The 14,896-nt window shown below is 33.5% G+C and overlaps 1 protein-coding gene across 3 annotated transcripts; it reads left to right on the top strand.

Moving 5' to 3' along the window:
• Nucleotides 1-450: 450 nt before the first annotated feature.
• Nucleotides 451-2,612, top strand: LOC140890475 (uncharacterized). Of its 3 annotated transcripts, none has more exons than XM_073298297.1 (5): nt 451-616; nt 694-877; nt 1,039-1,245; nt 2,065-2,229; nt 2,324-2,612. In XM_073298297.1, exons 1-5 carry the CDS (start codon nt 534-536, stop codon nt 2,450-2,452), a joined length of 768 nt encoding a protein of 255 aa, XP_073154398.1. In that variant the 5' UTR covers nt 451-533; the 3' UTR covers nt 2,453-2,612. The 3 variants fall into 3 exon arrangements, with proteins under 3 accessions (XP_073154398.1, XP_073154397.1, XP_073154400.1); XM_073298296.1 differs by having other exon boundaries at nt 2,038-2,229; XM_073298299.1 differs by lacking the exon at nt 2,065-2,229 and having other exon boundaries at nt 2,270-2,612.
• Nucleotides 2,613-14,896: the final 12,284 nt, after the last annotated feature.

Raw genomic sequence — 14,896 nt, 5'->3', positions numbered from 1 at the left:
ATAAAAAATATATTAACAAAAAACTCTCCGTAGATAATTCAATTAAGAAATATTGATTAATTTGACTTAAAAAATTTAATTAAAGAATATAATTTTTTAATAATTTTAATTTTAAATTCTTGATAATTTATTTTATATGAAATAATATATATAATTACATTCTATTAAGTTAAATTAATGATTTAAAAATAAATTATTATTATTATATAAATAATAATATTTTTACTAGTTGTTAACAATTTTTTCGAATCATTTCTCCCAATTGAATAAGTATTGTCAAGTTTTCTTTGTAAATGAATTAAAAAAAATTCTAAAAAGTCGATTTATACCCATCATTGTGTGTTTTAATACAAAGAATAACCAAATAACGTAGATTAAAAGGCACGATATGAATAAGTTCAAATTAATAATAATTGGTATGTATGCATATAATTTTATACCCATCAACAGTTGAAATATCTCTGGAAGCCAAAACATGCGATCTATTGGTAGACCAAAGAAGAGACCAATTCCCAGTTTGCAAACCAAAGATCATGTGCATTGCGGCGTTCATCTGGAAATCTCACCCGCTCCACCCATTCCTCCTTTTGCTCAATCGAGACGAATATCACAATCGGTAACGATTCGAAAGAACAAATTTTGATCATGGTTTTTCAAGAAAACATTTTTACTCGCTTTTTCTTTCAATCTCAGCCCTACGACGCCGTTGAGGTGGTGGGATGACGGCGAAATTCTTGGGGGAAGAGATGAGCAAGCAGGTGGGACTTGGTTGGCTTGTTCAAGAGATGGGAAACTTGTGTTTCTCACTAATGTGAGGGAAATACGGACGAATCCACTTGCCAAAAGTAGAGGTGATCTACCTGTTCGTTACTTGAAGGTATTTGATTTATTGTCATGGGATTATTCATTCATCCTTCAAAGAGCAGAAGCGGGACAGTACAAAGCTCTGTTCAATGTTTATTTGTTTATTCACGATACCCTTTTTGTTGTTTTGACTTCTCCTCTGCTTATGCTAGCTGTGATTTGGGCTTTCTGTAGAGTAAAAAGAGTCCCAAAGAATTTTCCGAGGAACTTTCGGGAGAAACGGATTTGTATGGTGGGTTTAATCTGATAGTGGCTGATCTTTGCTCTATGAGTATGGTTTACATAACCAACAGACCAAAAGATTGTGGTCTATCTATTGCTGAGGTTTCTCCTGGCATTCATGTTCTGTCAAATGCAAAATTAGACACGCCATGGCCTAAGGTCAGAATCTGATTGAAATATTTCATGTATGATTCACAATGACTTGATATCCAAACACAAGGATTTCTCGAGGTATTCACTATTTATTTACTTGCGTTTTTGGTTGTGTAGAGAAAAAATGGAGTTCTTCTGATTTAGGAGCTAGCATTCTTTTTTTTTTTTAATAGCCATTTACATTTAATTGTTTGATGTAAATAGTTTTTACACTTACGGAGCTGGTCCACAAATTTGAACATATCCATTACAGTGTTTGGTACAAAGGGCCAATTATTCTGTAATAGAGGTGCTAAACCCTTGACATGTTTGGTTCTCTGTAATTTTCAGCTCGTGCAACTTTGAATTTAACTAAAATCAAACAATTTTCTTCTGCAATCTTTGCCAACGATGTTTCTTTCTATGCCTTCATGGGTGAGCAATCACGCTGATTCATGTTTAACAATCAGGTATCTTGTCAGTTCTCATGAAAGCTACCCTAGTGCAATTAAACTGGTATCCATGTTTAATTATTTAGTATTCTCATGTCAAGCTACCCACACAAAATCTCGTGGCTAATCTTTAATAGCATTCTAATTTCAAATACTATACAAACACTTGATAAGCACACTATGTTTTATGATTTCTTGTGGCGTACCGTTTTCCTGTTTGAATCTTTTCCTGATTTTTGCCTTGTGTCATCTTTGGTTTTTTGGAACGTTTTCTCAATTGAGCAAAATTATGTTGTAATTGTTAAAATAGACGAGTGTTGTGTGTAATTTATCTAGTGGTCCTTTCCTTTTAATTCTTGCATTGAAGGCTCAGAGGTTGCTATGTTCTTTTGAGGAATCATTGATCAAATGCTGTGACACTGAGATTTCGATAGAGGAGATGAGCGAAAAACTAATGAATGACACAACTAAGGATGAAGAAAGCAAACTACCTCATGTTTATCCTCCAGAGTTCGAATACCATTTAAGTGCCATTTTCATCGAAGTTGATACACCTCTGGTAACTTGAACTTATCAATTCACATTTCACATCTTCGCAGGTTCAAGTTTCCTTGCATTGGAAAGGTCTCTTAAGTTACTTTTCTAACTGGCAGGGGCGATACGGCACAAGAAGCACCTCTGCAGTAGTTCTGAAAACAAGTGGTGAAGTATGCTTTTATGAAAAGTATTTAGAGGAAGATATGTGGAAGAAGCATAAAGTTAGCTATCATATTGAGAAATAGAGGTACATGCCCCTTGAAGTTCATAAATAGTACTGATGGATGCATGACAAGATTCACAACAAAACAGGCAACACAGTAGTGTGAATCAAGTGGCATAAATTTCATAGGTTTAAAATTCTGATACTTTTGAAGTAAGAAACACTTCGTAGACTTTTCTTTAGAGCTTGACTTAGTTATTATCCAAAATAAATAGGACAAATTATTTAAAAATCTCCATTCACAAGCATTTCTTTCTCTTGATTCCCTACACCTATTTTTCTTTATTTTAACTCTCTAGTGGTCCCAAATTTGAATTAAATAGTAACTATTAACTAATCATTTGTACGAGCATTGTTATACCTATTGAATCAGTCCAGACCATGAAGGACTATTGATTACACAACATTTTTGGCCAATACACTCTGGATTAATGTCCAACATGCTTTCGAATAATGAATTTGACCATAATGTCGTCAGATCATACCTAATGAGTTTTACGAAGTGTTTCTCACACTCCAACCACGCAGTCGCAATAGATGGTTTTTGTGCATGCTCAATGTTTTCAGCTTTCTTGAATCCTTATATTTATAGTTGTGATTCCAGTCGTTTAACTATGAATTAAGAAATATATAAATAGATTCTAATCCTGGTCTACAAAAAGACATGAAAAAGTCACTTGGAAAGATTGTGCAAGTAACAGCACAAAGGGACCAACAAAGCAAGCACTTTGGAGAATTGTGTCTATACATTTTTTTTTGAAACTGAAATTGTGTTTATACTTGAATTAATATTAAACTGTTTGTGTCTACACTGAATTATTTTTCGACTCTAATTTTCCTATTATTCTCCCTTAGACACATATTTTATCCAAATTTCAACACCAAATCGATATCGCAATACCAAACTGAATTGCATCAGTCGAACAAGAGAACATCATCATTTTATCTTGAGAAATTATGGTATTTGGGTCATATCTTGCAGCTCAGTTATCTGAATGGAACGATTCACCATGCGTAGTCTACAAATCCTATTTTATCAAAATTTCAACCGGTGGCTTAACTTACTCAAATTTCCGTTCATATTAATTTTAATGAGCTAATTTATTCAGGATTCTTGCCAAAAATTGTATTATACTTCATGCACCCATTGAAAATTCAAATTGTGGAATGCTTTTAACACTGAAAAATGGCCAAGTAACTGTCAAACATTTAAACACGTATATATTTTATATAATTATTTGTACATATTGAAATAAATTAGAAGTTAATGAAATAGAAACATTACATTTACATATACTTTGATTTATAAGTGATCTTGTGGGCGTGCAAGCATGTGACATATCAGAAAATGATTAAAAAAAATTTAAAATATCTAACTTCTAAACAAATTACCGGGAGCCTAGGTTCAAATGTCTATTTCAAATTTTAATATCTCAAAACATAAAGATATTAAAAAGTTGGACAACTATCGACATTATCTGTGCCAATGTATTTATAAAAATTAACTGAAATACATTGCCCGAATTTGACAAGAGATAATCTAAGGAATGAAAAGAAACTGGGCATGCGTTGCAGGCCTTACGGAAACCTACTTTTGGGCCAAACAGAAATCCAATGGATATTATAAGATGCTTACGTTTAGTAATATATTAAGGTAACGCAGGCCTTACGGTCGGAAACCTACTTTTGGGCCAAATAGAAATCCAATGGATATTATAAAATGCTTATGTTTAGTAATATAGTAAAGTATCATTTGGTAGGTATGATGGGATAAAAAAATATATAAAAAAAATAATATAATGTAATAAAAAATTATAGTGACTATAGTATTTGATTTGATTGATGAATTATAGTTTATTTGATTTTGATTGATTAAATTTATGTAAAAATGATAAATTATCATTTTCTCCTTTTAACAATAAATAAAATATGAATAATATTATTTATAAGAGATAATATATTAATTTAAATTAAATGATTTGATTGATATAAGATAAATAGTTAATGATTTGATTGATATAAAATAAATAATTAATATATTGATAAATAATATGAGGAGCAGAACGTGAGATTGGATAAAATGAATTATACACATATTAATAATATAGGCTACCAAACGGAGCCTAAGTAAACATGGATGTTATAGACAATCGATTTTATCCAACAAAAATAATTAAATGAAATGTGAATCGTCGCCAGTCGTCGGTGGTGGTCCCTCCGGTGACTCGCGGATTGACTCGGCCGAGTCACCGAGTTTGCTCGTTTATGTTGACTCGACAGTCAACCCCCCGATTTCCGTGGATTTTAATGTTCCGATTGCTTTTTCGGCTCCTCCAGCTTCTCATTTGGTCTCTTTTAGGGATGTCGTGGATTCATCGTCCTCTGGTTCATGCAATTTGAGCTTTGCGGGTGTTGCGGACTTGATGATTGAGGCCTTTGCTCCGACGTTTCGCAATGAGATCCCCTGGATTCTCTTTTCGGATCAAGTTATTTCCTCCCTCTCCGAGCCTTTTAAATTTGCTTTGATTGAGAGGATTTCTGGAAACAGGGGTATGACGCCGAATTGTGATATTATTGATGCAATTTCCCATATTAGCTTAAAGGGTTCGTACACGTTGAAATCTTTTCCTCGGGTTTCATGGTTTTAACTTTGTCTGTAGAGGAGGATTACCTGTTGTTTTGGAGTAGGACTGAGGTGTCTATTCGATCTGTCACGATTCGATTTTCTAAATGGACGCCAGAATTTAAATTTGATGAGGAGTATTCGGTTGTTCCAGTTTGGGTCAAATTTCCCAACTTGCCCCTTCATCTTATGATAAAAAAAAGTCTCTATCCGACTGCAAAGATCCTAGGTAATCCAGTTAAGATTGATGTGATTACGACTGATGCTTCTCGGGGTTCGTTTTCTAGGGTTTGTGTGGAGATGGATGTTCTCTTGGATCGCCCTGAACATGTTTGGGTTGGTTGGGGTGATCATTGTCAGATTGTTGAGGTTGTGTATGAGAACGTTCCTCATTTTTGTACACACTGCAAGTTACTGGGACATTCTATTGAGTTTTGTTCTCGGAATGGTCACTCGGTCCGTAGTTGATGGCCTAGGCGTCATCGAAAGTCTTCTCAAAATCATCAGGATTCCAGCGTGAGTCCTGAGGTCCCGTCTCAGACTGTTTAGCAAGATCTGGTTCCTCCCTCTAGTTTAGCAATGACTGTTGATGTTAATGTATGGACTCTTAAGACGGGTAGACACTGGACCCGTCACTGGAGGCGTCAGATTCAACGTCATGTTCTGCCCCAGTCTTCGGTGAATCCCATTGAAGCACTTCGGGCCTTCAAAGATGATGATGTTGTGGTTGTTTCGACAGCTGAGGATAGTCCTCATTCGGATTCTCAGGCGGCTGTTGTGGATGTCCCTTTTTTGAGAGAGGTGGCGGTTTTGGTTCTGCCACAGACTAATATTTCCCCTGACGGTCAGGGTTCTGATGCGGGTTCTGGTCAGTTGCCCTTGGTGGCTCCTCCTCGTACGAAGTCTTATCCTCTCGTTCTGGGCCCTATTCTCCTTGATCAATCAGAGGTGTTTAAGTGGGAGTTGTTGCGGGTGAATGCTTTTTTGGGACACAAACTTCTGTCTTCTAGTGGGAGCTTCAACCCACAGTTGTGCTTGCGTGCAAAGTAGGTTGCGCAAAAGAGCAGGGTTCCTACTGTTTGGACGAACCCTATGTCACGACGTCACTTCAAGAAGACTCATAGCACGACGTCTGCTTCTCTGGATAGAACCTCTTGACTTTGTGATGTGGGTGTTGTTTTCGCTTGTGGCGGATTATGGTGGGCGTTCACTGCAGGTTTTTCCTTGCCCATTGATGTTTTATTTTATTTTATGGACTCTTGTAGTCTTTTATACTTTATGTTTTTATGTTCTTTTGTAGCCTTTGGAGAGGTCTTGGTTTAGTCCCTCTCTCTCTCTGTTGTTTGTTCTGCTGCTTTCAGTTTATAAAATAAGTGGCTATGCCACATTTTCTTTAAAAAAAACTAAAGTGAAGTTCCAAAAGAAATGTCAAACATCTCAACCAATATATTTTTATCCCGACAAATTTTAAAGAAAGGAAGCCACAATTAATTTAAATACTAATATTATGATGCTTTCGTTTTCCATCTTCACTGGGAATCCCAAAAACATACATGACTACAATTGGTGAGGTGTGTAAATATTAGTCAGTTATATTCATGTAAAAAACACCAGTCACTTGTATGAATGTAAAAATCACAAAACTCACTGGGCTATTTCTAGTACACTGTTGCAATGTGTCTGCGCCTAAAAAAAATCGGATAATATTTTATATGTGAAATAAATCAAACAAAAAGAAGGATTAAACAACCTACTTTATGATTGTTTGCACACCCAAGCTCCCCATGATAACTACGCACCCCAACCTAAAAACTGAAATAAGTAAAATATAGTATAGCCAAGAGCCAAGGATGCAACACATTGATATTAAACTTTATTTTGTGAGGGAAATAATTAAAGAATTGCTCTGGCAGGTGTAATGGAAATTTGGACACCATAATAGTATCGCTCATATTTATCCGAAAAGTAATTTCAAGGTAGATTCATTTTTTAAAAGTAATACTATTGGCTTCTATCAACACACGTGATGATATGATAAAAATTATATCATATTTTTATTTATATTTTAGATATATATCAGAATATTGCATAGATATTCATAATTTTAGTTGATTTATACATTAAAATTTTACATGGACTGAAACTCTCTTCCTATAAATTAGATATCTCTAACCCGAGGTTGTACTTTTTCTTAACTTCTCCCTTCCTATAAATAAGAGATCTCTAACCCGAGTTGTACTTTTTCTTAACATATCCCAATCCTTTTCTAAAACATCTTATACGTCTTTTATACATCTTTCACATATTTTTTATTCCTTGCAATTTCCACATTTTTTCCATTGAATCCTATGCTGAGAGCGTCGGAGTGGCTTCACCTTCAGGCGAAGTCATCTCACATATTTTCTTTGATACACAACAATATTTTGGGATCATTAGGCTCGGTTTATTGAATCAACTGGTTCGTTGATTACCAGTTTGAGGTAATTTATTTGATGCAAAATTTTGAACTCATCAGTTGGAGCCGTATGTGGGAACAAAAATTAATCCCGCGAGTATAGTCTCCACGGTGAGTGCAAGAATGACTGTCTTGGGATCTAGGGCTTCTTGGTTTCTTGGTGAATCGGCTTGTAGACTCCCTCGGCTATTATATTACAGTTTATCTTATTACATTGACGATGATCAACGCTCTATCGCTTAGAGTTTCTTCGATTTACATCTATGAATCTATTTCTCTAGAGGAAGGTTGTCTTGGACCCTTTGTACTCCGTGTATCATTTCTATTATTCTTGACGCACTCTAAAATATTGATTAACTCTACTTAAAATTTTTAATTAAAATATATAATTTTTTAATAATTATAACTATTAAAATTTTGATAATTTATTTTATATGAAATAATATATATAATTTAATTCTATTAAGTTTCATTACTGAGAGAGTGTTTGTGAGAGCTTATAAGCTCTGTTTAAGAGCTTATAAAATCTTTAAATCTGTTTGGAAAATTTTTTGTCAAATCGAATATAATCTGTCAAAATAAGTTGTTTGACAGCTTATAAGTTGTTTTTTTTAAAAAAGTAAGGGGACCCTACTTTTTTAGAAAAAAGATCAGATTTAATATTTTACTTCTTCATATTATCCTTATATATTTAATTAAATTCCCACTCTGCCTTCTGCCCATTTTTTGTACATAATTTATCAAAAAAAATCTAAATTAAAATTTAAAATATTTTAATTTTTTAAATATATTTTTAACATTTAGAATAAATTTTAAAATATTTTTTTATATATATTACTATTTTGCATTACTTTGGTAATATTATACCCTTTTGGTAGGGATGGCAATGGGGCGGGGACATGTTTGTCGTGCCCATTCCCGTCCCCAAATTGAAAACTCATCTTCATCCTCGTCCCAATCCCCGGTTGTACGTAATTGGGGAATCCCCGTACCGATGGGGATGGATCCCCGAACCCGTGGGTTGAAGATTGGGAGCGGAAGAGAAGGAACGCAAAGAAAATAAATTTAGTATTTGGTTTTCTGTATGCAACGTGCAAATAAAAATTTTAAATAATATTAAAATTATTATTATTAATAATTATAAATTATTAATAATATCGGTCTATCGGAACGAGTTTGAGGATGAGGATAGCATACCCATACCCGCCGCAATCTGCTGCGGAGATTTTTAAAAATCCTCGAACCCGAACCCATACCCAATAACTCCCCTCCAAACCCGCCCCGTTTCGGATTTTTCCCGCGGATATTCGAACCCGCGAGAAAAATTGTCATCCCTAATTTTTGATAATTTTGACAATAAAAAAATCTTATAATACCAAGCACATCAACATATTTAAGTTTTTTTTAAATAAGTTCACCCAAACGCTTTAACAATTTATTTTTAAAATAAACCTGACAGTTTATAAGCTCCTAAAACAGCTTATAAACTCTAGCTTATAATTTGTTTTTAATAAGTTTAGCCAAACACGCTTTAATTTGAAAATAAATTATTATATTAATAAAAAAAATTTACTAGTTGTTAGAAATTTTTCCGCATCATTTCTCCAAATCTAATAAAATATTGTCAAGTTTTCATTGTAAATGAATAGATTTTTTTTACCATGAAAAGTCGATTTCTGTTCAAGGGGAGAAAAAAAAAGATGAGAAAAAAATTGTGAGAAAATAGTCAATTTTGGGGCAAACGCTTTACATGGATTAATCGATTTTTTTTAAAAATAATATATAGTTATTATTTCCTTGGCCTTGTCTTAATTTATTAATTTTTCTTAATTCTTTTTAAAAAAGAGAACCAAAATTTGGGACATGTTATTTCACAAGAAGCCCAAGAATTAGTACATTTCAATAATCAAAAGGTGAGAAAAATGGGCATCAAACTGCAGTATTGCACTATCACAAGAAGCCAAATTTGCATGATAAAAGAAAAGAAAAGAAAAACCATTAAACGACGCTGTTTTATAACACAGCCCAAGGTGTTGTTATCCCTACATTGCAGAGGATTTAAATTCGAGACAAAGTAGCCGGAGATTACATATCAGCCACAATGGCTTTCTCAAAAGCAAAAGATATTTTTCTGAGTGATTCAATGAGCAAGACTGTTGTCTTTGTCGCGTCTACGACTCGCTGTATACGTTTGGGATTTAGGGATGGTTGCAAGGGACAGAATCCCGTAGAAACTACTTGACCATGTGACTAATATAGCAAAGAATGTTGTATGTTTAGAATTTCATTTTCATTTGTTTTGTTTGTTTCGATAATTTATATAATTTCTCAATTTCTGATAGAGAAAGATCGCTGGTACTGGGGACGACAAGAATGTTGGGGTTGGGGCTTCCACTGGGGGACGAGAAGAATGTTGGGGCTTCCACTGGGAACGACGAGAATTCTGGGGATGTGGCTTTCACTGGGGACGACAAGAAGGTAAGATAGATTAATCGTTCGCTGGTATCTTTGTACTCGTTCGCTGGTATCAATTTTAATCGAAAAGGGGTGTGCAAAATTTTTCATCCTCACAAAGGTCTTAATCTAATCTTGGTTTGTTATTTGTGCTAAATCTAATCTCGGCATATGCACATTGTTATGGCCACAATTTTTTTCTAAGGCATTATAATTGTCAGCCAAGATGCTAAATGCACATTGTTATATTTTGCAGGTCTAGAGTTGCTTATTGACTATGTTGTTTAATGCTAAATCTTTGGTTCTATGGATATCATTTAATACAACAGTTGATACCATGACAAACAAAAACGAACCGACATTATGTCGTTACTAATCACCATCACTTTCTGACTGACTTAGTACAACATAAAGGTGCAATATTTAGAATATTCTGCTTTGTCAGATTATCGTCGAAGTAATTTGTTATTTTCAACTTTGAAGCATATTAATGAATTAAATATATTTTTTTAAATATAAAAAAGTATAGTGTCTAGTATCTTTTTTTTTTTTTTTGTGTTTTGTGCTTTTTGTTTTATTATTTTTGATAAGTTTTTATGCTTATCGTTTTCAATGTAGTCTTTAAAAATTAATAGATCATCATCAAAGTATAGCTCAAAAATCAATGATTGAATTTGCATAACTATGTTCTTTTGAGAATGCAGTGATCAAATGCGGTGACAGTGAGATTTCGATCGAGGAGATGAGTGAAAAACTAATGAATGACACAACTACGGATGAACAAAGCAAACTACCTCATATCTATCCTCCAGAGTTTGAATACCATTTAAGTGCCATTTTCATCGACGTTGATACACCTCTGGTAACTTGAACTTATCAATTCACATTTCACATCTTCGCAGGCTCAAGTTTCCTTGCATTGGAAAGGTCTCTTAAGTTCCGTTTCTAACTTGCAGGGGCGATACGGCACAAGAAGCACCTCCGCGGTAGGTCTGAAAACAAGTGGTGAAGTATGCTTTTATGAAAAGTATTTAGAGGAAGATATGTGGAAGAAGCATACAGTTAGCTATTATATTGAGAAATAGAGATACATGCCCCTTGAAGTTCATAAATACTACTGATGGATGCATGACAAGATTCACAACAAAACTGGCAAAATAGCAGTGTGAATCAAGTGGCACAAAGTTCTTAGGTTTAATATTCTGATACTTTTGAAGTAAGAAACACTTTTTAGACTTTTCTTTTGAGCTTGACTTTTAGTTATTATCCAAAAAATATGGATTTCTTGATTTATATTTTTGAAAAATAAAAGAATATTTTTATCAAGCAAAAAAAAAATTGATTATCAAGATTGATGAAACATGAAATTTGTAGTGGCAAAACATCCCGATACTTGTTTCCAATTTTGCTTCTCTCTCATGTTGTCTTTGTATTTTATTTTTATTATTCACAATTTAAACTTTTTGAAATTTCTAAAGGGTCAATGCTATTTTATTACATGACAAATGCATTATTCGTTCTTTGGTTTCGAAATCTCTTTAGCCAAATGACACCAGTGTGTGCATTAGTTTCCAAAATTGTTAGGATTGTGGGCTACCTCTCTCTCAATATATAAATGCAATGATTAATAAACAAAATAAATGTTCACAATAATAATTTATCCTCAATTTTATGATTTCGTCATTCTTATTTCACAAAATTTTAAACTTTTATCACTTCTTGATATGATATACATGTGTATTAAAGTTTAATATATAATATAATTTTGATTATACTAATTTAATTATATTTGGATTTTTCATCAAATATAATTAATCAATTAATGTGTGTGTGTTTCGAATAATTTGTTTTTAAAATTTTGAATATTTGTTTATAATATCTAAAAATATCAATGATTTATAATTCAATACAAAACTTTAATTTAAAATAAAATAATTAAATATAATAAATGATTAAAATTGGCTCTAAATAGGTGTCTTGGTAGTTGGTAGGTTGAGTAGATGAACCTTGATCATGTCAGGACTTCGATTTTTTCCATTAGTACCTTCTTGGTTTACACTAGGTCGGTTTACACATCTAGAATAGTTTTTACTCAGTACACACCTAAATATAGCGACTACAGGTTCTCAAATCATAAAAAAAAATTAATGATTAAAAAATTACCCCAAAAAAACATCAATTTAAATTCTGTATTAAATCTATGAATTTTTTAGTAGATAAATATCACCCTTTTATCTAGTTTAACAAAATTATTATTACTATTATTACTAAACTTAAGACCCTATGATATCATGCTCGTCATTTTATTCAATACTAAATTTACTCTGATTTGACTAACACCCGTTAGTTAAAAAAACAAAAAAAAAAAAAAGAACTATTATTATCAATTTTTCAACAATTGATATAAATTTTGAAATTTTGTATAATTTTATTTTTTGCGTATGAACACATCACATATATCAAAGATATTAGCCAAGTTGGATGGCACTTCCCTCTCTGATCCCACCTATTTCATTCTTCTATTGAGTCGGCTAACTGTAACTATAAGCTACACGCCTCGAACTCGTATAAAGATTCTTCCTCTAGGGCCTCCTTTCACCTTTTGTTAGCGACCGTCGATAAAGATTCATCCCCAGCTCAGCTCTTATTGCTAGCTCTTTTCCTTTTTGCCTGGCACTGAAGAGATGTCCAACACACGAAACCGTTCCAAGTCACTCTAGCGGAGAGACTCAAGCAGTTAGATGTCCTTTCATCTCGAATCGAATCTCCACAGAATCTCCATGCATGCGTTCTTTATCTCCTCCCCTCAGCCATACATCTCTTGCGTGCACGTGAATATTAGTATTATATAATTTATATTTAATGTTTGGTTTTTTTCTGATTATTAAATCTAGAAACCGATGGAAAACAAAACCTTAAAATCCAAATTACCAAAGTTCAAAATCGAAATCGAAGGGAAACGATTTAGGTAGTGTTTGCAACTTCTAAAAATAAGTGATTATGAAGACATAATATATGTTCAAAATTGAAACATAATATTTGATGAAAAATTCAAATATTATTAAATTAGTATAATCAAAATTATATTATATGTGCAATCTGTGAGGTGGTCTTACATATTGTGTTGGTTCACGCAGAGTATTAGATCATGATAATGCTAAGTTGTCTTCTCATTCGTCGAGCTTAGAACCTGTTGAATCGAGATCAGTAGATGAGCCAGTAAGCTATTTCCCTTCAAGTTTAGCCACTGATATTATTTGCTTGATGCCTTTTGGAAGGTTGTTCTGTTTCTTCTCATATATTTTTTAAAAATATTGTTTGTAAATTAATTTCTATGGCAAGGTCTGCCCAATCTGCTTAACAAATTCGAGGAACATGGTTTTTGGGTGCGGTCATATGGTAAGATTCGATTGCTGATTATACTTGAATTAAATGTCTACCACTAACATGAGGCATGTGTGTTGTCCTCAGTAAAATCAACACTTCGTATTTGAGTTCTTTGCCTCTTAAGATCAAATTGGCTTACCTCTTAAGTTGTGAAACTCTTGGGAAATGGATTACATGAACATCATATAGTGAAGGAAAAAAGTAAAATAAACTTGTTGGCAATGATTTTACATGTGTTAGGATATCAACCTAAGTCCCACATTGGTAAATCAAAGAAATAATCATGGGTTAATAAATAGAATGATATCTCCATTGGTATGAGGCCTTTTGGGTTGGTTCCCAAAAACAAAACCATGAGGCACCGTTTGGTTTGAGTGATAGGATAAATAATCCATAGATAAGTAATATAATGTAAATTAAAAATAAATAAGAAAAAATGGTTAATACATTATTTGATTTGATGGTTAGATTATAATTTATTTGATTTAATTGATGTAAAATTATTAATTAATAAATAGATAAATAATATGACGAAAATAAGGCAAAATTGATTGGGATAAGTTATACATAGATTAATAATACATCAAACCACCCAAAGTGGCAATATCATACCATTGTGGAGATATCCGGATTCCATTGATCTAACAAGTGGTATCAGAGCCATGGTCTGATCAAACCAATGTGGGTGGAATCCTCGAAATTAAAAACGAAGGAGGTGAGGCTCCCGGTAAGATCCGTGTTAAGCTCTCGAGGGGTGATACTCCCGGGAATTCATGTAAGACGTGTGCCTCAACGCAGTGTAGTGGAGTAGCCTCGATTGGAGACGGATTGAGGGGAGGCCAGGACCATGTGAATAATGGTGTGACTTCGTTTGAGGGGAGGATTGTTAGGATATCAACCTGCTTCTATTCCCCAAACTGTTAAAAAATAAAAATCATCTTTCTCTTTTTTCTTTTTGATTAAATCTTTCTGAGAGTATCGTAGTTTAGATTTGTGCCAAGGTTTTAAGTCCCACATTGGTAAATCAAGGAAATAATCATGGGTTAATAAATGGAATGATATCTCCATTGGTATGAGGCCTTTTGGGTGGGTACCCAAAGTATGTGAAGATATCCGAATTCCATTGATCTAACAACATGCCACTTTCATAACTGCAGAAAGTAAGGTGTTTTGGAAAAACCTACAATTTTTGTGAGAGAATTTTGTCGGACCAGACTTCCTAGACTGAATGCTGTCTAGCAAACCTCTACTTATCAGAACAGTCCTAGATCGTGTAATGAAGGGGTGTGACTTCGTTTGAGGGGAGGATTGTTAGGATATCAACCTAAGTCCTACATTGGTAAATCAAGGAAATAATCATGGGTTAATAAATGGAATGATATCCATTGGTATGAAGCCTTTTGGATGGGTACCCAAAGCGGACAATATCATACCATTGTGGAGATATCCGAATTCCATTGATCTAACAACATGCCACTTTCATAACTGTAGAAAGTAAGGTGTTTTGGAAAAACCTACAATTTTTGTGAGAAAATTTTGTCGAACCA

This window comes from Henckelia pumila, chromosome 3, assembly GCF_033568475.1.
Source record: "Henckelia pumila isolate YLH828 chromosome 3, ASM3356847v2, whole genome shotgun sequence".
NCBI lineage: Eukaryota > Viridiplantae > Streptophyta > Magnoliopsida > Lamiales > Gesneriaceae > Henckelia > Henckelia pumila.
This window is presented reverse-complemented; position numbering and strand designations above follow the sequence as displayed.